Consider the following 27,523-nt stretch of genomic DNA (forward strand, 5'->3'; position numbering starts at 1 on the left):
GAGTGCATACATAATGAAATGCCTAAACTCGAAGCATAGCTTGTGATCTCTAATTATGCCATATGAATCATTCGCTGAAAACACTGAACAGTGTATCTGATTACATAACAGCTTCAGGAACTCCTGCCAATATAAAAGTGTCCCTTTTGCTCAGATCAGATGGTCTTGCCAGGCTGTTTCTATTGACAGTGAAAAATCTGGGTGCATTACTGCCACTTACAGGAGTAACTGGAAAAGCTTTAATTGGCTGCAGTGCCTTGTAATTTACATCCGAGCATGAGATCCAAATTTGAGATCTGTGTAATGCTCCATTTAACTTATGTTTAATGGCTTAGTAATAAAAGCCAGAGAAAAGACATATTTCAAACATGCACAGTTTGTAAAGCCTTGCGCGTTTTCACTAGGCATGAATGTGTTTTAATGCCTGGGAATCTAACACTAGGATTAGTTTATATAGTGGAGTGTTGAACTCAGTTCCAGTTACAGGGTCTAGCAGAAAACCCATTGGTGCAAGTGAGGAATGTGGAACTCTTGTTACAGTTCTCACACAATGTGTTTCCTCCCTTTTAGGGGCCAGCAATTAGTTGCACAGGTTTTAAAGATGAGAAATACAATGAAAGATGAACAGAACAGGTGTGAGATGCATGTGTGTCCAAGCAGCCTACAAAACTGCCGCTACATCAAAAGGACAATATTTCAATTGCAGACAAATTAGATAAAAGACAAAAAACAAATAGTTAACTAAAAAATTTCTAAAATATGCATTTGAATTGCTGGAGAAAATACTACACGTTACTGATAGGATTACAAACCGGCCACATTGTACCTGCTTTTCTGCTCTGAAATTGAATTGAATGTTGAGAGGAATGGGTGGACGGTGAAGGGGGCAGGGAGTGATTAACACTGAGCTTAACACTTGTCACAAAGATTTTTCGGCATCTAATTCCATCAGTTACCAACCATGTCATCAGGCTTTCCTTCATGATACATGGGAACGGTTCTTTCAGTGTACGTGCATGAAATGAAAAGTCAGGGGGGAAAGTCACTGCTGCATTGAATTTGGGATGGAAGTCTGTTTTCCTTCGGCTCTGTTACAGTAGTTGCTTAGAGCTTTTTTCCTGACATGTCTGTATGGGAAACAGCATGCTGCTGCTCCTTATACTATACTATGAAACCTGCTCATTAGTGCAGAAAATGGAACAAGCATGAAAATTCTACAACTCACTAGAGCAATTCCTTTTAATCAGGAATGAATTTGCACCTTTTATAATGTAATTATTCTTTTTTACACCCTGGTGATGCTTTACAAAAGTTTACAATGCATGAGTCAACTGAGCAACTGACTAACATGTAAACCTCATGTGGTATCAACAGGCATTCCCATCTGCTCTGATGGTAATAAATTCATCAAGAACAGCCTTTTTCTACCTTTTTACCCCAGAATAACTCCTAAAATATGAATGCTCAACCTGTGGCCCTCCAGCTGTTGCAGAACTACAAGTCACATCATGCCTCTGCTTTTGGGAGTCATGCTTGTAACTGTCAGCCTCATGGGACTTGTAGTTCCACAACAGCTGGAGGGCCACAGGTTGCGCACTCATGCAATCATTTTCAGGTCTCTTACTAACTGAGGAATGCTTACTAAAACCAGTTCATAAGGGGTCAGTGGGAAAATGTTCCCTACTGTAGAGGTCAATAGGAAAATTACAAACCCTTACAGTGTTGGTTAGAATGACCCTCTTACAGACAGCTAAAAACATCATAGTTGCTGGCTTTGTCAAGTGGATTTAGTCTGGCACTATGCCGGCACCATCAAATGGGAGGACAATTAATCACATCTCAAAAGGAACCTCTAGCAACCTCTAGAGGTACTCTAGGGTCTCATGGAGCCCAGTTTGAGTGAGAAAAGCTCATTTAGGATATCAACTAATTTGCTAGGCAGAAGCAGTTCAAGTTTTCTATATATACTGTGTGTATGTATTTATATATATATATATATATATATATATATTTATATACATATATATATATATATATATATATATATATATATATATTTATATATATGTATATATATATATATATTTTTTTTTTATATATATGTATATATATTTAGACTGATATAAATAACCTAATAGCCTTATGACTGTTTGTGTCCATGCTTTGAATAAACATGCACCTATCTAAAATGTTTATTGTATATGCATACAGGGACAGTATGTGCTGTTCACATATGCAGACTGAATGTTTTCCTAAGGCTGGCCATACACGGTGCAAATTTCTTTCCTGCAACTTAGGGAATTTGCAATGTTTCCCCATCAACACAGACAGTGTTGACAGGGGCATCAGCAATTGTCTTGTCCCTCCTGGGAGAAGACAGCGATTTTTGCTAGCGGCTATAGCAGGATAATTGCAGGAGAATCCAGCAGGCTGGTTTACCCAAGATCGATCAACTCTGTACATTCATCCTGCCCATTAACGGTTCGAATCTTGGCTGATTCCTGCTGACCTGGCCGAGATTCGAACTGTGTATGGCCTGCCTTAGTTACACTGCAGTTTGATTGTGTTGTATTGTTCACATGTATTGTAGTGCAATTAAATCAGTTTGCTTAAACTGACTGAAAAATATACAATCTCTAGGGTGAAAACAATGACATATCAATGATGTTTATTCTGTTATCTCCAGGGTGCTAAAATACATAATAACCCTATGGCTACATTTTGGCTGTTTGCTAAGTTTTAGTGCTTGTTGACAGCAATCTTTTAAGAGAGTAGTATGTTTTTTTTCTGAATCATACTTACCTAGGTAGATGCAGCATTGGTCTGATGCTGCATCTGTCCCCTGCCGGATCTTACATTGAGAACCGATCTATCAAACACTGCAAATCACTCGGTTCTCAGGGATCTGTAAGCAGAGAGCTGGGATCTGTCAGTCATCAGCTCTCTGCTTTGCTCACTGGAGCGCTGGGCTGAGGAGGGGGCAGGAGTGGCCGTTCAGGCATGTGGGCAGATCCCAACTTCATTGTCACGATCTTGCCCAAGCATGGACCAGTTTGTAAACTCTATACCAGGGGTGTCCAAACTATGGCCCTCCAGCTGTTCAGGAACTACAATTCCCATGAGGCATTGTAAAACTCTGACATTCACAGACATAACTAGGCATGATGGGAATTGTAGTTCCTGAACAGCTGGAGGGCCATAGTTTAAACATAGCTGCTCTATACTCAGTAAAGTCACTAGCCTCCAGTGATTCATAGAGATGAAACAAATCCTCTTACATACTGCCCTCTAATATCTAAAGCCTCCTAAAGTGTACATTTACACAGGATCTCTGAGCTCCATAAGGCAGGGATGGAAATTTGATATCACACGCTGCACTGCTCAGAGAGCTGATTGTAATCTGAGACCTGAGTGGAGGGAATGGGCACCCCTCTACACAATCTCATAGGGAAACATGCACAGCTGAACTGTCAGTCACAGGCCTGTGTGCTGGAGCTCCAAATCCCCCCCCCCTTTCCATCCCCCCGTCCACCTCGATACCTGTCAGAAGTGACTCATGCAGACATAAATCAAAAGGCAAGTATATACCACAGAAGGATATACTTTTTGCAATCACTTTAAATCTCTCAGTAGAAAGGCTATTGTAACCTCTTGCAAACCTAGCCATAGACAAGCAGATCCCTCACCAAGAATAACTGACAGTTGGATATGCTACTGTACCTTCCCTAAATTGCTGCATTGACAGGACTGGGTGTGATGTTTTATCATCCTATAAGGATAATGTACTGTGTGAAATACTAATTTCCTTGTCTCTATAAAAGGGGATTGATTGGTGCCAGCTGGCATAATGGGTTTTCAATTAGTTGGAAAATCTCTATTTGCAGTACCAAGTACTGCTGCTGATTGGAAGCAATTGCTATTTCGCCCTGGGGAAACCCTGCAGAGTAATCCTTACCCATCAGTTAAAACAGTCTAACATAAAATGGCCAAGGAAGAAGTATCAAACCTTTGTACACTAAATACCCTCAAGAAATCTGGAACAGCAAATATTTAAAAAAATAAACATCACATCAAAAATGTATTTCATGTAAGCTGGTTTGACATTTAAATTTCAATGCAATATTATAAATGTATATGCTAAAATCACAGCGAAATACATATCTTCAAGACGATCGCAGTTCTGTTTGGCTACATATGATGTATGGGACTTACCAGTTGCTCTGTGTGGCGTGCTCAGGGGGTAGGAATTAGCTTCGCACCATCCTACAGGGAAAATATTCACTGATTCCACATCAATGATATATTCTTGAGGTGGCTGTTGTAGACCTGAGATAAACACCCAAGTAAATGTTAATTGGCTGTGTACAGTTAATGACAGACATTTCTTGTAATCGGTGTGATGTCAAAAGTTTAAATTACACCAATTAGTCATTATATTCCTGGAAAAGGAAAGCATATATCACTAAACAATCTTCAGTGTATTGGTATTGGCTCTAAGGCAGGCCATAGACAGTGCAAATTTTCTTTCCAGCAAGCATAGATTGCAGGAAAGAAATTCACAAACACTGCTGACAGGGGAATCCCTCCTGCCAAGCAATTGTCTGCTTCCAGTGGGGGGGGGGGGGAGGGGACAGGGACAGGCAGGGGAAGCTGCCCCCGCCGGGAGAATACAGATATTATTGCTAGCAGCTACAGCAGCTGCTAGCAATAATCGCAAGTGAATCCAACAGGCTGGTTGTACCCAAGCTGATCTATCGATCATCTTGGGTACATTCAGCCTGCCCATGAATTGTGCGAATCTCGGCCAGTTCCTGCTGAACTGGCCGAAATTCAAACCGTCTGTGCCTGGCCTAGGAACATATCTAGACTTCACAGAGGAAGATGAAACAAAGTGGGGTGGATTTACTACAACTGGAGAGGGCAAAATCTGGTGCAGCTCTGCATAGAACCCAATCACCTTCCAGTTTTTTTTATTTTGTCACAGCTTAATTGAATAAGCTGAAGTTAGAGAAAGCAAAACACTGTAAAGAGATGTATGACAGCCTTAGCCCGGGCTCCAACCAGGCCATGCCCCCCATCCCAGGCTGAGGCTGTCCTACACCTTCTTACGGGGCTTTGCTGTGATGTGTGACTATTAGGACTTCCTTTCCCTACTGGATGTTTGGAGCTGGGACAAGCTTTGTCCTTGTCTGCACTCCTAGCGGTTTATCATGCAAGAGGAGCTGTGGGTCACGAGCTGAAGTTAGCTACTGATTGGCTTCCATGAAGAACTGAACCAGATTCTGCAGTCTCCAGTTTTAGTAAATAAACCCCCATTTGTTGTCCCTGGGATTGCTTTTAATTGAATTGTTTATTACTGGTTTGATGGTGAATTTCTTCCTACGTGGAAATGACAGCCAGATAGCTGATACTTGTTTAGCAGTGATAATAAATTCTAGGGAGTTCCAACCTATACATTTTAGAGACTTCTACCTACTGTCAGCAAGCACCAGATTTAGGTGATGAACACCGTTATCCTTTGCACTAGCCGGAATATAGGCTAGAGCATGGGGGTTGTCATGCCATAGGGTAGTAATGCTTTATTTTAAACAAAACAAAAGAAGAATATCAGGTTATACCATTACTCCAGGCAAAAAAAAAAAAAAACATTCAAAATACACATACAAGAGTTGCTTTACCTGCCAATAGATTTGTATTTCTGTCCATTAAGATTTACACAGCCCTTTAAAGCCTAGTACACATGATCAGAATATCAAACAAAAAATGCCGCTTTTAAAGCGATCGGATGATAATCTGATTGTTGGTACACAGTTTTTATCCAAAATTATCCAAAGGGACAAACACGAAAATTTTCTCGTACGATACCAGATCGTATGGTTTTCATTTAACCACTTGCCGACCAGCCGCTGGTTTTACGGTGGCAGGTTGGCTCTATATTGCGAAACAATGTACCTGTACGTCACTTTGTATAACAGAAAGCTGGGGCGCATGCGTGCTGATTGGCCAGAGGGGAAGCCAATTAGCGGGTCTGGTGGATGCAATGTCCGCCGGCCACCTGCAATCGCTCCCCATGGAGACAAAACGGCAGTCTGCCTATCTAAACAAGGCAGATCGCTGTTCTGTCAGAGATGAACACAGGGATCCTGTGTACCTCCTATTTAGTAACACAGGTCTCTGTGTTTATACAGTGAGCCCATCCCCCATACAGTTAGAAAGCACTCCCTAGGAGCACACTTAACCCTTTGATCGCAACTGGTGTAAACCCCTTCCCTGAAAAACAACAAGAGAAGGGGGCAACGACCTTGTGCATTACCACTAAAACAGTTTATTAAAACCCTTGGTCCTGAGGGGGCAGCAAGGCCTTAGGTGGTGTGTACAAAGACCATACAATATCACTTACCTTCATGCATACCATTGAGCACAGGAGAGACACTGCTTTTAACCCCTTCCCTGCCAGTGTCATTAACACAGTGACAGTGCATATTTTTAGCACTGATTACTGCATTAGTGTTACTGGTCCCCTCAAAAGCGTCAGTTAGGTGTCCGATAGGTCCGCCGCAATGTGGCAGTCCCGTTAAAAATCGCTGATCACTGCCATTACTAGTAAAAATAAATAAAAATGACATAAATCTATCCCCTAGTTTGAAGACGCGATAACTTTTGCACAAAGCAATCAATATACACTTATTGAGATTTTTTTTTACCAAAAATATGTGGAAGAATACATATCGGCCAAAATTGATGAAAAAATTAGATTTTTTTTTTTATTGCAAATGTTTTTTTTTAGCAGAAAAAGTGAAAAATATTGTTTTTTTTTCAGAATTATTGCATTTTTTTTTGTTTATAGCACAAAAAATAAAAACTGCAGAGGTGATTAAATACCACCAAAAGAAAGCTCTATTTATGGTAAAAAAGGGACGTCAATTTTATTACGGTATAGTGTCCAATGACCACGCAATTGTCAGTTAAATTAACGCAATGCTGTATCGCAAAAAAATGGTCTGGTCATTAAGGGGGCAAAACCTTCCGGTCCTTAAGTAGTTAATCAGCATATTTTTAGTCCAAAAATACAATACAAATACATTATATCACTTCCGAATTTTTATTCTGTCATGCAAAAATTTTCGTTCTTTAGTAACCTATTAGTTTTAAAAAAAGGACGATCATTCGTCCGATAATCTCACGATTTTTTCTACTGCAGTAAAACAAAACATCTTGGTCGCTGCCCTTTCTCAGCTTGCGACAATGAAGGGTGACACTGATAAGGCTGATATAAAAAGAGATTTAAAGGCTCTTTGTAAAATAGCTTTACATTTATATTTTTAAAGAATACATCACTGAATTGGATATTCAGTTTTATATATGTATAGAGCTCAGCTTTAACATTTGCACATAAATATTCTGATTTACACAAGAACATTTAGTGCATGCATTTACCAGTTCCATTTTCAATAATAGTTTCCTATTTTTAAATCTTAGTTTTATCTGTGCAAAGAAGATTTTTTTTTTCTACAGCAGATACAGGGATTTGTTTATACACCAACAAATGTGAAATATGATAACCACAACTTCCTTTTCCTTTTCTGATGAAATAAGTTGGATATATGATCTTCATATCAAAATAAGGCATTCTTGTGTGCCTATAAAGTACAATTCAAACAGCAAAAAAATGACATTTCGTACCTTCAAGATGGAGCCATAGTAATCTCCCTTTTACTTTGGTCACAGATGCAACACAGATTTCCGAGGGATTATTTGGGTTAACAGCCTCCAGCTTCATGTTTTTTGTGAAACCACGAGAGTTGGATGTCTGAAACCAAGGCAATGACAAAGTAACTTCAAATGCAAACTAGAATATATATGAAATCTATATACATATCTTAAAGGGTAACTCCACTTTCGTGGGGCAAAAAAGATAGCAAATAAAGAAAAAATAATATAGCCTATACAATTGCGACACAAATCATATTGTAATTGAATGTTCTAAAAAATTGCCTTTCCTTTTCAGTCTGCAGCTGTCGTAATTTTCTGAAAATGCAATGCAATATGGCTACTTGGAGCTGTTCTGTACACAGAAAGTGTACTGACCACACCCCAGAAACATCATTTTCTGCTTGTGTGATTGGCTCACTGATTTTTCCAGAAGTCGGCATTAAGATACAAATCAGATTTCATGTATCCTCAGCAACAAAAATGTAATTTTTGGTTGGATACTTCCAATAGGAAATCTTGTCTAAAGGGATGCAGGCCCAGCAGATTTCCTCATTAGAGAGGTGCAGGTGCACAGCTGATTGATAATTATGAAACCACTCCCATTAGACCCACTTTCCCACATGGACACAGAGAAACACACAGGGATTTCTTCAGAATAACAAAAGGTAGTAATCTGCAACAAAGTTTGTTAAAATCCTTGCAATGTACAGAGATCACCCAGGGGGAAATGTTTTTTTTCCTCAACAAAAATGGGATTACGCTTTAAAGTGCAGTTTCATCGTAGCAGTGGCAAGATGTACTTTTCTAAGAATATCTGCTCTTCTAAAAGCAATAACACAGTAATTATACAAATGTTTTTATTCTCTCCTTCATGCTCTATATGTTCCAATTTTTCAGAAATGTGAGATTTGAAGATTTGTTTAAAAATCAGGTTTAATTATTTGTTTAAGGAATTTCTTAACCCAATACAAAAATATATTATATTGCAGCTTGCTAGTCCTTAGACATGGTGGCTGCTAAGGATGAGCTTTGGTTTGGGACCAAACCCATGTTCAGTCTAAATTTTACATATTTGGAGTTCAGTGAACAGTCAAACTAAATGGGTGTTTGGCCAAGCTGGACCTTTGGCTGTAGTAGGAAGTGAAACATTTAGCACAAATTCTAGACATGCAGCTTCCTGCACAGGCTGGTTGTTTGGCGGTCGATGTGTTTTTTGGTGGGTCGACTGGTGTTATTCATGTGGATCTACATTGCTGGATAATGTGATTGGCAATGGATTTACATCATGGGACGTTTTGGGGTTTTTGTTTTAATAAAAGACTTTTCAAAATGGGGGGGTCATTTGCATAGGAGGGGGCAGATATCTGGGGGCCAACTTATTTTAAATGGGGCTTTTAGTTGCTGGCTAACCCCCTACCTGCAGTCACTCATAACCACCAGGCAAGAGTTGTAAGAACAAAGTGCTTTGCCAGGAGGGTGTCACCTAGCAAGGTACCGTTGCCATGTTGCAGACATACAGTTAGCGTATGCACAGGGTGTGCCTAATCACCTTGTACGCATTTGCATTATCTCTCTGTGTGCAGGTGTGGAGATGGGAAAGATTTCCACTTACTGCTTATGCACTTCTCTTTCACTGTGATGGCAGGGAGATCAATGTGCCGGAGACTTTTATATTTAGACACACACGCATGCAAGTGTGTTTGAGTTTTGGGGTGCACACCCTAATGCAATAGGCTGTGCACACCTATAGTTGAGGGCATGCAGCCTGGTATGGTTCAGGAGGTAGGGGGCGGCATGCTCGTCCCCCATTTCTTGGTCTGCCAGACTGCATGCTCCGACGGGAACATTTACCAGCAATCTGATTTTTTTTTTACAATTTTCAATTTTGCTGTTTGATGTTTACATCTTACAAATGTGCAACTTTACAGGCAGGTTGAATGCTTCCCCCAGGCATGTTATTTTAAAGAATTTGACATTTTGTTGCTTCACTTTAAGCAATATAATCAATATTGCCCTAAACATATTTTTTTTTACATGTTGTTTGCCCAGTTTTTATGGCCTTTGCTTGACAATGGCTTGCCTACTAGCCTAGAAAATGGCCATTAATGTTTTTTAAGATTCAGCTCTCAATGATTTCAAAGAGGGTTGGAGTTGCCAAATGTGAGTAACAGGGGTATCTTTGGCTCATCACTAGAGGCTGAAGTGGTTTTCTTTTTTTCAGGCTAAGAACATTTCCAGCGAGTACAGAAAATACTTTATGAGTTTGCTAGAAATGCAATGCCATTGTCAATTCCTTTGAGCTGCACTGAAAACACAAACAATTGTCTTCCTTCTGTAAACTACTAATCCTTCCACTTCCCATGTGATTGGGTTGAAGAGAGCTTTAAAGTCCAGCCTGGGAGACAATCATCACTCCCTCTATGTGATAAAGTGAAGGAATAAGCCTAGCCAAGCAGGGATAGGATATGTGTTGTTCCCAGGGATACCAGGAAAAGAAGCCTAAACAAAAAAATGAACATAGCCACCTCATCTAAGGACTGATAAGCTGCAGTATATTACAAGTTTGTTTTTAGATTTAGATGTTTTACATATCAGGATGTCCAGGTCTGTAAGTCTAATCTTTTCTATTTTGGGAGAGTCTTACAAATACAATGAGAATATGTCAGCTGTTGTCAGAAAGTCCTTAAAGTTTTACTAAACCAACAACAGTAAAATACATCTGTATATGCAGTAAAGCATGCTTGTTATACTCACAGTGGAACCTAAGGGGTTAATCCTCTGCATTGTGTAAAAAGGCTGTTTGATCCTGTCTCCCTGACCCCCCTCCCCTTATTCTATATCATGTAATCATTTCCAGATTTCAGGGACAAGATGCATGTGCTCAGTTTGGTGTGTATTGCATAAGAGTGCATGTGATCAACACAGAGCCAATCAGCACTGTCCAATCAGAGGGTCAGGGGTCCTGCAGCCTCATAGGAGAATGAAAACTCCTCCTACAAGTTTTAATCAGACACTGATAGAAGTCACAAGACTGCTCTAACTGCTGATGAGAAAAGGTATTTAGCAGTTTATATTTACTATAATAATTGCATTTCCATGCTCTGTATAGCGTGGGAGACCACTTATAGTGAATGCAGGGTCCTGGGTTTAGTAACACTTTAATGCATAACATTATACAGCAATGAAATACTAACATACACAGACTATCAGAAATACAATATGTGATATGAATTACTTGCAAATTCAAATCTGAGTGGAAGTTGTAGAGGTTGTCTAAGTAAATCATAGAAAACTCTTTCAGCAAATTGTTAAGGGTTAATAATATGGTCAGAGGTGTTTCACACTTGTTTTTGATATATGACTTCTTTACAACTCTCCCCACTCCTTAAAGTGGTCCTGTCACCACAGGACGTGCAAACTAAACACAGCCTGTATAATAAGAGCATCTATAGTTACTGTCTTCAAACTCCTGCAATTTGCTGATTCCCCAGCACCTGCGGGTATTTTTACACTTTCGGGTGGGTAAACACCTGCTTCCTCCATCACAAGGTGTGGTTCCTCCCATCCTGTAGTGAAATACAAGCTGCAGTGGTTGAGAAGTAGCAAAGGGCAAGAGTTTAAAGACATATGTTGCTGGAGAGCTAAGGTTAGATGCCATTCTTTTACAGGCATTGCATATTTTACAGGCTTGCCTTTAATTTATAAAGATAAAAGAGTTACACAGGGACCAGCCAATAGACTGCAAGCTACTGTAGGATCCCACTGCATGCTGACTTATTAATTTACTGTACTTATCCCCAGGGCTTTTTTTTTTTTCTCAGAGAATAGGTGCAGGCACTCCCTCCTTCCGAGTCACCACTTGTCTCCACCTCCTACCAACCTCCAAGCACCACACCTTGGTCCCACCCCCTGGTTCCTCAAGTATGATTTGTGGTAATTGTTGTAATTTGTATGAAATTTGTTAAAGAGAACATTAAAAGCGGTAAAATAGATCCCATGTAGCCAGCAACAAAGACCCCTCCAGCAATAATAGATCCTCCAGCAGCAATAGACCCCTGCCAGAAACAAAAGATTTCCTAGCAGCCAGCATCAATAGATCCCTCCCTCAACAGCAGATCACTTCCAGCAAAAATTGATCTCCCCCCAACAATATAAGCCATTAACAAAGATTTCCTAGCAGCCAGCATCAATAGATCCCTTGCTCAACAGCAGATCACTTCCAGCAACAATTGATCTCCCCCGGGAATATAAGCCAGTAACAAAGATTTTCTAGCAGCCAGCATCAATAGATCCCTCCCTCAACAGTAGATTGCTTCCAGCAACAATTGATCTCCCCCCGCAGTATAAGCCAGTAACAAAGATTTTCTAGCAGCCAGCATCAATAGATCCCTCCCTCAACAGCAAATCACTTCTAGCAACAATTGATCTCCCCCGACAATATAAGCCAGTAACAAAGATTTTCTAGCAGCCAGCATCAATAGATCCCTCCCTCAACAGTAGATCACTTCCAGCAACAATTGATCTCCCCCGGCAATATAAGCCAGTAACAATATATCCTCCACCAGCAATAATAGACCCCAGCCCACAACAATAGATCCACCCCTGCAACAAGAGATCCTCCAGAAGCCAGCAACAATAGTCCCCCCATAACCCCTTGCCATTACATACCATTCACGCTATAAAAAAGCCCTGCTTATCCCTAACCAAACGTTTTTTTTTTTTTTTGGGAAAAAAGTAGGGAGTGGTTAGTTCACCTGTCAGTTATTTATTTTGCTGTCCTTGTCCTTTTGGGAACATTTTTTTTTTTACTTCTTGTCCAAGAGACACAACAAATTAGGGGAATTTACTCAGAACTAAAAGAACAGTTGCCTCTTCACCAGTTGTCACTGGAACAGATATCCCGATTGGAGAAGTTCCACTTACCCCCAGTTCCAGTGAAAATGGTCACTACAAGAACCACTTCCCCATTCTATTCAAAACTATAAAAAAAAAAAAGTTTGGGCTAAACCTTCAGTATATTTTATGCAGAAATGCAGTACAATGTTATGTACAAATGCAGTTAAAAAATGATTCTGAATTTGTCAATGCTACTATATACTCCCTGTTACTTCAATGTCATATTACAAGATAAACTTGATAAATGGGTTTGATCTGTTAGAAGCATAGCAGATAAGCTACACTGGAAACTCAGTCTATTATAATAAGAAAGATGGTCTCTTTATTTGACAGGTACCTGAAATTCCTGTACCTGTATTACTGCAGAATTTACTGCACGGATAACTTCTAGCAGAAAACAGATTTACAATACAAGTACTAAGCTTTGAATGCAGAGTCTTCACTAAGGCATGAGGAAGCTAGACAAGGTGAAATTCCTATGTGAAAATGCTATGGGTGTTATGCAAAGCACCTGAGACAAATCACGTAGAGCAAACAAAAATAAGATTAAACAAAACGTAAACATAAAATTATGCTTCCTTGGTGAAGCACAGTTCAGTGAGTTTCTTACCAAACTAACGTATTTTCATGTGACCGTGTTGTCTACAGCTATTCTAATTACAGACAGATGGATTCAAGCTACAATAAAATGATTAAACGTGGCTTTGCATCGCAATATATAATGCAGTGTTTCTCAACCTTTTTTCAGTCGAGGCACCCTGTAAATGTATAGACAATCTCAAGGCACCCTTTAAAATTTTGGACAGTCTCGAGGCATACCATTTTAAAATTTACATAAGGTATTCTTATGGTTTTACATAATGCAGCAACATCCACTCATAGGACACCCAACGTTAGAGGTGATTTATTCTTCCAAAGCAAATACACTTTTGCACACTAGTACTGATTAGTATTCCAATGTTTCTCTTCTCCCTCAATTTCTTTTTATCAGTCAGCTGATGTCACTCCAGTGCTCTGTGTGCAGAGACAGAGCTGTCAGATCCCCGCTGTCCTCTATGGGGAGATCGGATGAGAACGGACCACCTGTCCGTTCTCATCCGATCCCATCAGATCCGATCCTCCAGACGGATGGAAAATAGGGTTTCCATCCGTCCGGATATCAAGGACAGGATCAGAATTGGATAGCAGCGGGTGTCAGCAGAGATGTCTCCGCTGACACCTGCTGCCCCATAGGGATGCATGGAGCATCCGATCAGGCGGATTGGAACGCCCGTGTGAAAGGGGCCTTAAGCTTTGACAATACAACCTGGAAGCTGATTGGTTACTGTGCACAGCTGCACCAGATTCTGTGTGTGCCAGTTTTAGTAAATCTCCACCAGTGAGACTTGTTCACCGCCAGCAGATAGTGGCATTACATGTTACCACTATCCACAAGCCACCCATATTTTTGAGGCTTCCAGCTCTAGAATAAATGAATATCAAATGTATTTATTATACAATCTGAAGTGTGGGACTGTATGGGATTCCTACATGCAAGTGCTCACGCTCTGATTGTTTAACCCAGAAAATTGAATTTTAAACCTTGTGGACTTTACTCAAGACCTCTTGAAGCATTAGCAAAGAAATGTTAAAGAAATCTCATATTCATGACCTGTACTAGCCATATAAGCACCAATTTGTATGGTTTTATGATATATTTTTTAGCTTTTTTTAAATAAAATATAAATTTTATAATATGGTGTCTCACTGTAATTTTCTGGTAGCAGTAAAGTCTGCAAGGTTCTAAAATTCAATTTTCTGGGTGTCAATTATGGATGAGGTGCCAGAATATATAAAGCCTATATCCATTTTTTTTTTTTTTTTGATTGTTTAACTATGGCAGCCATTCATAGGCAACACTGAGAGCCGGTTCACATACAGGCGACCCGACTTGCCAGGGCGACCTGACCTCGGAGCGACATGCACAGACTTCATATCATTGAAGTCAATGCAGGTCACTCCAGGTCGCCCCAAAGTAGTACAGGACCCTTTTTCTAAGTCGGAGCGACTTGTGTCGCTCCTATTAGAACGGGTCCTGTGCTAATATATGGCAGACGACCCACGGCGACTTGTCAGGCGACCAAGTCGCCTGACAAGTCGCCCCAGTGTGAACCGGCTCTGAAACTTGTCAAAAGGAGTCAAAATGTAACAACCAGCCTCCGCTGTGCAGCTTTGCCAAACACAGTCCAAAAGCACAAACAGGCCAATTTACCTTATGTGTAATAATAAAATGTACTGAAAAAAGGGTTTTGGTTTCTTTAAGAGTTAAATACTGTAAAGTTAAAAATGTTTAAGCTTAAAAAAAAAAAAAAAATTAGCAAGATATGTAATGTGCTGTTAGAATGCATCACAACATGGATCATGTTGCATCTCAACACAATGCATCACGCCAGCATGTGTTCTGCGCACCTTAATGTGCATCCACTGGTGTGAGTGACCTAGGAAAGCCTGAAGATGATAATAAAAATTATAAAAATGTATATTACATCCTCATTCAGAAAATTAGGTCACACAGGGGTACCCTGAATAGTAGGTTCCTCCAAGTGCCCATTGGCTGATTCTCCGTAGAGTGCACAAGCATCTTAGACTTCTTTGTATAATGCCAAGCTTTCATATATGTTGTTCTAGCCCAGTCCTCATGACTACCCATTTCTTGCTAGTGAAGGAGAAGCAAAGGAGTGGCATCTCACTGGTCAATCTAGAAAGGGGAATGACTCCCTAAAAAGGTAGGTGGTCTGTTAGCAATCCTGTTGCTGGCGAGGATCACTTGTGTGATTAATGGATGGTGCACCCAAGGTAAGAGAGGCTCTGTAAAATAAAGCCTACACAACTTCACTTTTCATTTGGAACAGTTTTGTTTTAGATGATAGCAATTACGTCATTCCTTAGAATGTCACTACACATATAATCCAAAACAACACCCAAGTAATTACATAGAATAAATCATACAACAATTGCCTTTTAAAAGGGTGGATATGAAATCCTTGCTCTTTCATGTCTTTTAACAAGATTATGTTTCAGAATGAATATAAATGATTTACTATTACACACACACCAAAGACATTTAATTTGTTTGTATTAAAAAAGAAAAAATGTAAGGTTCATGCAAAAACAAGCTTATCGGAATATTAATCATGACATTTTGTAACCTAAACTATACAAAAAATGATTCCTTTCTCCTTTTAGCCAATAGGCTGCTGAAAATGAAATTGTTCTTGGAAGAGAGTTAGGGGATATCCAGGAAGGGATAAGCCCTTCTGCAATCCCGAGGGGAACAGTATCGCCTGTGTTTAGAATAAAAATGTCATGAAATGAATATGGGTGCTGCCATTCCTGACCTCCATCTAAAAAATGCTAGTTGCCTGACTGTCCACTGACTTCAATACTGTCACTGACCTGAAAAATATATGCATATCAGGATACACAGAGAGAGTGGCTAAAATTACTAAAACAAAAGGTCAGAATAACAGTCAAGCAGTTTGGTAAGAGAGGTCAGCAGTGGTAGAATTTTTCTTTCATGACAGGTTTCCTTTAAGACCATTGAACAATCAGGCTTATTCAATAAACAGAACAAGGCGCAAATTGCAGTAGCATATTCAAAACAAGCAAAAATAATTTTACTAAAGTCAAACCAAAAAACTATTATTATTATTATTATTAGTAATATTATTATTAATATTATTATTATTATTATTATTATTATTTTATTATTATCATCATTATTATTAGTATTATTATTATTATTATTATTATTATTATAATATTAACAATAATAATTATCACTACTGTTATTATACAGGTTTTATATAAGTCCAACAGTTTGCACAGCACTTTGCAAAATTAAAGGACACAGTTACAGTACAAAGACAAGAGAGTTAGAAGGGCTCTGCTTGTGAAAGTACACAATCTAAAAGAGAGGGGCAAGTGATACAAATTGTAGTTAGCAGTAAGGCCTCATGCACACAGTGCGTTTTTACAGCTGCTTTTAGGAGCATCAGGCGTTTTTTTTTTTTTTTTTGCAGCCTAAAAACGCCTCTCCATGTTATTCTATGGCTTCATGCACACACAGGCTTTTAGGAGTTGTAAGTGGCATAGGCGTTTTCAAGCTGTAAAAAAACCCCAGGGCCAGCACGCTCTGGAGCAGCATCATTAGGCTGTAAAAATGCTTGATGCTGCTAAAGGCTGCTAAAAAGGCTTCTTAAAAATGCATACAGTGTTAGGACACGTTAGACGTTTCTAAGCTGTAGTGATTGGAAAATAGAAGAGGGCAGAGAAAGGCTGCTAAACGCTAACGCTGCTAAACATGGCTAAAACGTGCATTAACGCCAATACAAAACGCATCAAAAAGCATGTTTTTAAAGCTGCTTTTTCCTGGCGTCAGAACTGAATTTGTGCTCGTCTTATCAAACACCCTGTGTGAATGAAGCCTAACTGTGGGGAATGAGTTCATGGAGAAGGTAAATGTTCAGGTAGGCTACCATGAAGACATGAGTCTTCAAGGATCACTTAATAGGGGAGAAAACTGTACAGTTTGAGGTAGGGAATTCCAGAGGATGGGAGAGAATCTAGAGGAGTTCCTTGAGCTAAGCATGGGAGAAGGGGATATGGGAGCTAGAGAGCAAGAAGTCTTGGAAGTAACGAAGAAGATGGTTTGGGCAATATTTTGAGATGAGTTTGGTGATGTACTGTAGCTCGGGGCAGTGTTGTGGATGGCTTTGCATATGGTTAGTACTTTGAATTTTACTTGCTGAATGAGCAGAAGCTAACGGAATGATTGGCAGAAAGGGGTGGTGAATATTGAGCTGTTGGCAAGGTGGATGAGTCTGGCAGCAACATCAATGAGAGACTGAAGATGGGATGGAAATTTTGAATGCTCAAATGTTGCTTGTTCCTTATCCGAATGAACAAAATTCTAATTGTGAATGCAATTTTTAAATATCCTAGTGGTGTCATTTATTAGGAAAGGGCGTAATTTAGATATGTTAAGAAGGGGAAAGTGCCGAATCCAGCGAGTGGCTGAGATGGAAGATATTGTCGCACAAGCCAGGGACTCCCACCACAAATACTACACGACTTGGTCTCCCTGGATACATTTCAGGACGTTGCCTGATTTCCAGCATCTGAGCTCTTAATCACCGATACTCTCCCTTCCTCCGGATGCCTTCCACACAGTGGCAACTCTAAGTCACTTGCGTACTCCTACAGGAACCTTCAGGCCTCCTTGCTTCACTTCTCCTTGCTTTCTTCCCCCCTTCCCCCTTTCCTACCACGTGCCCTTTTCTTCCCCTCCCTCACTACCCTCATGTGGTTTGCCCTTTTAGTCATCTCACCCCTCCCCCCATATACCACCCCCAACCCCCCCATACCACTTCTCCCCTGTCTAGAACTCCAGACTGCCAGATGGTAGTCTTTCACTCCCCACCGACAGCGTATACCGGTGTCCCCCGTACTAAACGCCTTCGCCGGGACTTACACATTTTTGGTGGGGGCTCCCTGTTCCCTGGTACAGCAAGCTCCCCGTGGGGGTGCCGGGGACAGGAAAAACCCACCGAAGCCTAGACTTAGTGTTCCCACCCCGGTTCCCGCTGATGAAGGGGACACGTGACAGGGTTATGCCCTTCACACTTGACTTCCGCATATCCCCGCATGTCCTTCCTTGTCTTCTTTTTTGTTTTATTTTTGGTCTGCGGTTGGGATATTTTCACATTGCTGTTGTATTTTTTCTTGTTACTATCCTAACTGTATGCCATGCCTTAAGTTTAAAAGGTTTCAAGGCTTTATTCTCCATGCCTTATATACACCTGCTATGTTCTTGTATTTTGTAATGTGCCTTATTTCAATAAAACGTTTTGACGAGAAGAAGGGGAAAATGGCAAGATCTGATTCGTTTATCATAGGCACTACACCTGCATTGGTTTTCTAAATAAGGCCATGAATGTAAAGTGTAGTGACCCTTAGAAAATGATTTCTCTCTTCATATGTTGTTCTGAATGGGCCTGTATATGATAGAAGTCAAACGGTTAGACCAATTAGTTGGCAACTTACATTTCTGAAAGATGTGTTAGGTGCTGCCTCTGCTCCACACTGCTTCTGGTAATCTGCCCAGTCAAAATCCTGCTCTGGATACCCTACAAACAGAAAAGATTAAATAGTCTGTTCACTCATCTGAAATGAAAACGTTACTGGTGCAATGGTCACTGTGCCCTAACACAACCCTTTTTTGCACTTTGTACATTTTTTAAGTGTTTCATTCTATTGATTTCTATTCTATTCTATTGATTTCAATAAAACAATTCAGCAAACATACAAGAAGAAAAAAAAAAAAACAATATTTTCTTTTCACTAAGCTGCACAGGCACAGTCAAGCAATCCTGAATTACCCTAAACTATTATACGTTCAGCCCCAGTCCTTCCTTCCTGCAGACTCTTCTATAAAAGGTAAATATATTAATAAAGATGATGGCATGCCACCGACAAGGCTGTTTACATTTGATGTGTTTTGTTTGCTAAGTTGTTATCTTTGAGCATGTACTGACTTTTTGGTTTGCTTTGTGTATATATTTATATACCTACAACGCTGTGAAATTACCATAGGCCTTTATTCTTTAAAGGTTGGAATAATTTGATGTGCTTCTGCCACACACCTTATATTATTTCCTATTTTAACAGTTCAGTCTTCCTGCTGATGTAGTTCCCTACTCCAATAAGTACCAATATTGTTTGAAAAATACGCTTTGGGGCGAGCACAGCTGTGCAATCTTAAAGCAAAGACTTTCCTGTGCCGATCTAGGGGACAAAGTCCTGGAGGGGTATAAAAAAATCCAGAGACTACTGGTCAACATATCCTGGAGGGAGTTACAATTCAAGCTCATAGAGCCTTCTTCTTCACTGTCCTTTCAACAAAGAACATTCCGCAAGCCACCATCTGCCCTTTGCTTAACACTAACCAGCCATCACTTTTTCATCATTTCTGTTCAAGTCCCTCAGTCTGTGCTTTCTGGGACCAAGTGATTGCTTATGTACATGTGAAAAAATCATAGCTATCGCTGAAACTAGTCATATTAACAATTTACAAGGGAGTCTGCATTGGATTCATATTTGTTTGCATGTAGCTCACAGAGCCAAGAAATGGATTTTCACTGCAGCACCAACTATCACAGATATTAAAAAAGATTTGAGACTCTTAGTATACAGAGAAAATAAACAGAATTATAATTGCACTAAAACATTTACTGGCAGGTGGCAGGCCTTCATTGAATCCACTCTCAAAGCTTCTGAAAAATCATATTTGCTATTGTCCTTTTCCCATATGAAATAGTGCACCACCACAAGAAATGCGACTTTGTAAAATTACAATCTACTAAATACAGGCTTTCCTTTCCCCACTCCCACAGGGTTGCTCAACTTTGCCTATTATGAGCTCATACCTTGTTATGGACTATGCGAGGCAGTTCCTGAATTTTGACTCTTACCATACGTTGTTACATATGATTATCTACGCCTTATTTACAGGCTTCTCTGTTAGTTTGCTGTTCCTATTCTCCCCTTCTCTTTCCTTGTCACCATAGTTCTATCTGCATGTTTTTTGCACTCATAATACTAAAGTCAGTGACATGGCAGACTTCTCATGTCAGTGACATGGAAGTCTATGTTCTCTGTATTCTCTGTATTATATACCCTGGGAACATAGCCTTTAAAGCAACAGCCATACTATAACTATAACATTCATGCTTTCTTCTTTGATAGTAGTTCCATGGAAGTTTACCTTACAGGTGTATGTAAAGCCATAGGGACTGATCTGTTGATGTCCTGATTTCTTTGATCCTTCGTCATTTATATCTGAATATTCTGCACTGTTGTGTGTACTAGCACTGATTAGCATGTATTCTTGCCATTTTTTAATGTGCATTATCTCATCATACGTTTACTTACCATCACATGTGAATTATTTGTGAAAACTTCAATAAAACTTAAAAAAAAAAAAAAAAAAAAGAAAAGAAAAACACACCTTTGCCTATAATAATTTACTTTGGATACCCTTGTAGATATGTAAATTAAGTATGGGGTATGAGTAGGAACTTAAAAGAGTATAATCTGTTTTGCACATAAAAAGGTGAAACAATACAAAAGACCACACTGAAAAAAGTGACAATTCTCTGTGGGGCCCATTAGGCAAAGCCCCAGCAAAGCAAATGTTAAAACAGACCTTGAACTCTATGCAAGGTCCACTTTTTAAAGGTAGCTCTATTCCCCCCCACTCAGTTAAAATGCTGAATAAAACTTAAAAGAACAAACACCTGTAGGGGTCCAATTCTTTTCCCCATCTTCTGTAGTGTAGAGCGTGATATTCTAGCAACAAGATCCTAGAGAATGGTAAGTACTCCAAGTATCACAAGAACTTGCTGTCACACAGTGAAGAATCATCTTCTCAGAGAGATTTGGGCTAGTCAATATTTCTCAAAATCTTGCTACAAGGAGAATAATGCCTCGTTTCCACTGAGCGGCACGGTATGGTTCGGTTCGGTACGGTAAGCAATTTTTGCCGTTGCCATTGTCAAAAGTTGTGAATGGTACCCTAATTTCAAACCGCACTGTACCACTTTTTTGGTACCCTTTCATTGGGGTACCAAGCACATTAGTACCGTACCAACAGGTTGGAGCTACACTGTTGAGGTACTGTTGAGCTGAGGTACTGTTGGTGGTGGAAACGCAAGTCTGATCAAGGTGTACTATACCGAACCATACTGAACTGTACCGAACCGTACCGCTCAGTGGAAACGAGGCATAATGCCACTGTCACCTAGGCACCACGTGTGGGAAGATAGGTATGTCATCAATTTTTTTCCCTACAGGTGTATTTTTTTTTCTAGTTGTATGTAGCATTTTAGCATTGGGGGTGGGGAGGGGGCACATTTAAAAGGCAAACCTTGCATTAGGTGTAACATCAGCTTTAGGATATTCACAGATCTTTATTTACTTCTGTAATTTAAAAATGATGAAGAGAGTGATGTACACAGATGCTAATCCTCCTTTATTTGTGGTGCTCCAACTGTCATTTTTCCATTATTCTGTCTGTTAATGCAATGATAATTTTCATGAAATGATCACGATTATGCTCTGCTTGTTAGGAATCCATGGCAGCACTGTATATGCAATCACATCCTTGAGACTACGAATCATTGTGAGTGCTCTTGAGAGCTTTTTTAATCCACAGTATATAATGAATCAAAGTTGAGGTAGCTGCTCTAAATTTGTCACTTCAATTTATCTCGTCAGTTTCTTGAGTGGGATTCCATTTCTCTGAACTTGTGCTTACATCATTTTGTGATACTGAAAAGGTTGTGGCATCAGTGGGTTTCAGAGATCGACAAATCATTTTAACCTCAAAAGCTGATTTTGGTTTCTGTTTTTCAGGTCCAAAAAGTCTGCACCACTGGATCCCATGTGGAAATACTGTATATATATATTTTTATTAATGTTATATGTGGCCATACAAATAATTGTTAAAAATATAACTGAAGATGATTAGTCATTATTGAATCTCCATAATATCCATGCATAAAGTTAATCAAATTATACTTATAAATATTTTTCTAAAAGTTATTGCTCAAAGTAAAGCATTTATGACAACGTGTGGAGTCTAGGTTTACAGAACAGAATGGCACTACATACCTTTAGGAGGAGTGAGGTTTACTCCATTTATAAGGCACCATTGTACAGGCAAAAGTCCCAGTGAATCAGCATGGCAAAGCATTGACACGTTTTTTGCTTCTGGTCTCAAATCGTCAATAGTCACTTGGAAATAAAGGTTGTTTAAAACCTAAAATTCAGATTGTACAGCCAATTAATGAATATTGGATACATCAGCAGTAATACTGTGCAGACGCAAGATACTTACACTTTAAAGGTTTATAAAACATCACAAAATGTCCTACTACGTAGCAACATGCAATATATTTGAAAAGTTGCATCATATTTATAAAAAATATATATATGTATTTGCTTTATGGGAAGTGCAACGCCCTGTAGATGTTTTAAACAATAAACATGCAAAAATCCACCAATGTTTCTCAGCACAATGCACATTTTTTGGGTGTGTATCATTTATAAAGAACCCGAGGGAGATACAGATTACATTCCAGGCAGCTCATATGATCTCTGCCTGGATGTCCTGTGCATTGGCTGGCTCTTGATACTTTTTAGTAGTTGTGTGGAAGATTGGAGAGATCACATTTTCGCTTGTGATGCTATGGGGTTGATTTATTAAAGGCAAATAGACTGTGCACTTTGGAAATGGAGTTGCACTCATTTTCCCCAGAGCTTAGTGAATGTGGTGAAACTCTGCTGATTTCCATCCTCCAATCATGTGCAAGCAAAATTTTTTTATTTTTTTTAAATCTCCTTGCACCTGATTAGGTATTCTTCACAAAGTTAAGCTTCACTGACTTCACTTACCTCTGGGGAAAATTAGTGCAAAGGCACTTCCAAAGTACACAGTCTATTTGCTTTTAGTAAATAAACCTTGATCTCTCTCCCCTGGTCCTCTGTCTCTCTCCTGGTCATCTGTCTCATGACTACGTGCAGTTGTGAGCAGCAAATAGGGTAGCCCCAAATTTTGTAGTAATTCTGAAATATGCCAAAATAAAAAAACTCTAATCTGCACTACCTAAAGACATTTTTCTGATACAAAAACTCACTTGACACTATTAGGATAGGTGGAGTGTTTGTATATCTTTTAGACCATGTCCTCTGTCAGCCATATTCTGCACAGTTCTGCAGTTATAGAAAATGGGCTGAAATACATACAAACATTTCAGCTTTCTCTGATGGTGCCCAGTGAGCTTATCTTCTAGTCAAAGTACTTTACATTAGCTTCAGTTACTGTCCAGCAGCAAAGATCTTCTAAAATACCACCATGCAACACACACTACATTGTTGCTTAAAAATACCGTGAAGCCACAGGGCACTAAAGCTTCTCAGTAATAAAACACAGACATGTTCCTTTGGAAAGATAATTCGCTAAAATTCTAAACCTAAAAACTACACAAATCTAAAAAAAAAACCTAAAAAGTAAAAAATCTGCCATTAAATTTGCACTTTGTTATTATAGTTGAACCCTTCAATTAACCATTTTATGTCACATGATTGATGAAATAACATTCTAAATGAAGTGCTGGCGCAACACAAATTTATGTGTGTGGGAATGGTGCTGTATCAATAACAATACCATTGCAGGGTCTCATTCCTGAACTGAATCATAGATGCAAAAATATATAAGATGGGACTTTAAATACCCCTCCAATAGACAAATATGTACGCCAAAACATATTAAAACCATAAAATCTGGATAAAAGCATACATCATTTGTACATGGACATCAATACTTTCACTTGTTTTCCACAAAGGGAAGAGGAGGATGCATAGCATGGTAGTCCTCAGAGATTATAGTATGTAGGTCGACACATTTCACGGGAAGATCTGCTTCCTCAGGACCTCAAATCTCATGTATAAGTACAACTGGATACTGGAATAATTTAAGATATGAGAACACATATAAGTCACATAAAATCCACATAATATAATCTCTGAGGACTACCATGCTATACATCCTTTACTTCTCTTAGTGGAAAACAAGTGGTTGTATTGATGTCCATGTACAAATGATGTATGCTTTTATCTAGATTTCAGTTGGATGAAATAAAGATTTTTATATTTTTTAAATATATTTTGGCATATTTATTTGTCCATTGGAGGGGTATTTAAAGTCATATCATACATATTTTTGCATTCATAACAACTTTTATTAGGCTTACAAGCTCGCAGGACCCCTAAAGTTTCAGGGAGCAATAATATGCAAATACTATATCATTTGGCAAATATCAATGACTGGCCCACTGCTTCCTACTCCTCATCCATGGGTTGTTTAAAAAAATCTAAATAGCTTTAGGATGCAAGACCTTTTTTTTTTAGAACACTTTACATTTCTAAAAAAAAGTGGTAAATCAAAAGCCTTTTACATTTTATTTCAAACACAAATATGAATCAGATGGTTCATTTATGAATTTCAAAATAAGCAGATATGTTTTTGCAGCTTCAATGAAGAGTATGCCATTTATATACACTGTTGCTAGTTACACTTACCTTGGTCACAGTTGCAGGGCGAATATGACAAGGCTCAGTTGGGTCCACTGCCTCTACTTTCATCCCAGTAGCAAAGGAATGGCTCCGTAGGTCAGCATGATCCTTAATAAAAATATAAATTCCACAAATTCTAATTATCTTTATAAACAAGAAAAAGCTTTCATGATGGTCACAGACTTAGGATTTACTAAATGCTGTTCACTGTTGACTTTGCAAGGAAAGTTGCCCTCTGCAAGGGAATTTTCCCCAGAGCTTAGTGAACATGGTAAAGCTTTGCTTTGCAAAGTATACCGAATCATGTGCTAGGAAAATAAAAAGCAGCATTTTTACATGCACATGATTGGATGATGAAAGTTAGCAGAATGTCACCTCATTCAATAAGCTTTAGGAATATTTCCCTTGAAGAGTGCAACTGCGTGTGCATAGTGAACAGTCTATTTTCCTTTAGTAAGTCAATCCTATTGAGTTATTTTAGTATTAAATTTATAAATAAAAGCTTCCCTGTAAGTGGAGGATCAAGGGACCCTTTAAAGTCCATAGGATCTGTACATCCAAAACCCTTATGGATGTACAGATTTTGGTGTTAACCCTTCATTCCACCCATTCTCCTCAATACACATACTATATTGACCCCCATTCATCTTTTTTTAGAGCAAAGAAATGGAGCAAAGCAAGGTGGAAATCAGAATGCAAGGTCTGACATGGCCCTGCGTGTCAAGGGCCCTGTGGGGACATCAAGGGTAACGAGATGTCACTAACAGAGGAGCTCAGGATTCCAACAATGCAACTGTGGTATCAGATATAGATAGATTGGTAAGTAGAATGAAAATCTGCAAGTGTAGTCACTTTGGGTTGGTTAATGTTGTCTTGAAAAAGAGACACTACAGTGCCCAAAAATATTGTCATTGACTTTGTGACATGAAGTTTTTAGAATAAATTGGCTCTAGAGTTCTAGGGACTTTCTACACATTACTGGTGTCATCTATTGCATTATTTCAAGCAGTCGCCAATAACACTGGTCGGATAGGCTTGATAGAATACAGTTTACAGAAATGCTGTTAAATACAGGAACAGCATTGAAACATAGGAATGCTAAACAGCATTCCTAAAAGTTTTCCTCCAACATAAGTCACCCACAGACAAAAAGAGGAAAAAAATGCAAATGCTTGCTTTTACTCAGTGCTCCTAGAAATAAAAAATAAAACAAAAATAGCAGTTCAGTTCCTACAATTAATATTTTCACACATTTGAACACATTTCCAAATTAGTTCCAATCATAGAAAGGGAGATTTGTAGCAGGAAGCTGATCAAAGAGCAAACGTACAGAACAAAACATTTTAAGACATTAGCTCCTCTCTATTGTCTAGCTTAGAGCCTGCCCTCCAGAACAAGTCACCTGTCAATCTATGAAATTGCATTCCTGTGCTAGATTCCTTTTTACTATGCAGACCATTATGAGGTTAATGTGTTTACTGGTATTTTCTTATACTCTACATCACTTCTGTGAACAATACTCATTTCAGAACCTGAGAAAACCATATATCCATTTAATGACTCCCATATTTACTGTTAAACACAGACATCAGCAGAGCAGAAAAAAGAGAAATGAAGGTAAAATGTAAAACCACAGGTGCTCTGTTAGCTTAGTTAACTGCCATTTTAATGCTATTGCAAAGCAGACTAAATGTAAATTCAAACTAGTTGTAAAGAAAGCTGCAAAATGTAAATGGCAGTATTTCAAGAGGGTAATAAATAGAAAATAAACCAAATCTGTATGGGTGATCATTTATACTGACACTTTTTCATTCTGTAGGTAATTATTTTTTCATATTTTATACTCTAAGAATTAAAAGTATATGGTTGGTTGATTATAAACTTATCATGAAAATAGCATATTTGCTTGCACATGGTCTGTGTTTTTCACTAAGGTCTGGGACATTGCCATGCACACTTCAACTTCTTTTGCACAGTGAGCAATCTATTTGCATTTAGTAAATCAACCCCCAGAAGCAGCATTGTCAGTCTGCTGTGTGCACTCATTCATTCGGCCATTGAGCTGCCTTTTTAGGTTGATTAAGCAGACAGCCCAATGACCAACTGAAGGAGCACTCATAGCAGGCTGATAACGCTACTGCTAAGTGCTAGCAGTGGTTTAGTCTTGCTAGCCTGCAACAGTAAATGCTGTTACTGGCATGATCTCAAGTTAAGAAACTTTGCAACAGATTCACATAAACAATAAATGTAAGAAATGTGTATACAATGATTCACGAAGACAAAAAAAAAAAAAAAAAAAGATTGTGGGTTTACATACTGTACATTCTATCCTAACAAGCCTTTATATCCCTTAATTTACCCAGCTCACATACACCTGTTTGGAGTCTGGGTACCATATCTTCCATAAAGTAGGGTACAGGATAAACAGTTTATGGTAAAGTGGAAGCTCTTAGTCTCTTACCTTAAAAACCTCAACAGGTAAAGGACACCTTGCAGCATTTATCAGGGAATTTTCTAGAGCACATTTCCATTCAGATATAGTCTTCAGTGGACAAATGTCTGAAACATAAGATATATTCAACTTATTTAACATACTATGCACACAAGACAGTTTAACATTTTACAAAAAAGTACAATTTATTGTCGATGGAATATCATTTGTTCAATAAAAATCCTCACTTTAGAAACATTAAGTCTTTGCTTGCTGTTGCCTTTCATAATGTGGCATGGGCTTACATGA

The 27,523-nt window shown here is 38.9% G+C and overlaps 1 protein-coding gene across 3 annotated transcripts in view; it reads right to left on the reverse strand.

Annotated features, from left to right (window-relative positions):
* The window catches only part of SFMBT2 (Scm like with four mbt domains 2), a 315,888-nt gene that overhangs the window by 66,080 nt on the left and 222,285 nt on the right, over positions 1–27,523 (reverse strand). For all 3 annotated transcript variants that reach the window (XM_082254953.1, XM_082254954.1, XM_082254952.1), the window contains 6 exons: positions 27,245–27,342; positions 24,790–24,891; positions 22,321–22,468; positions 18,694–18,776; positions 7,684–7,810; positions 4,213–4,326 (listed from right to left, as the gene is read on the reverse strand). In XM_082254953.1, the coding sequence (XP_082111079.1) occupies positions 4,213–4,326; positions 7,684–7,810; positions 18,694–18,776; positions 22,321–22,468; positions 24,790–24,891; positions 27,245–27,342 (672 nt within the window). The remainder of the gene's footprint in view (positions 1–4,212; positions 4,327–7,683; positions 7,811–18,693; positions 18,777–22,320; positions 22,469–24,789; positions 24,892–27,244; positions 27,343–27,523) is intronic.

The sequence above is a fragment of the Pelophylax lessonae genome, assembly GCF_965119305.1.
Source record: "Pelophylax lessonae genome assembly, chromosome: 4".
Taxonomy (NCBI): Eukaryota; Metazoa; Chordata; class Amphibia; order Anura; family Ranidae; genus Pelophylax; species Pelophylax lessonae.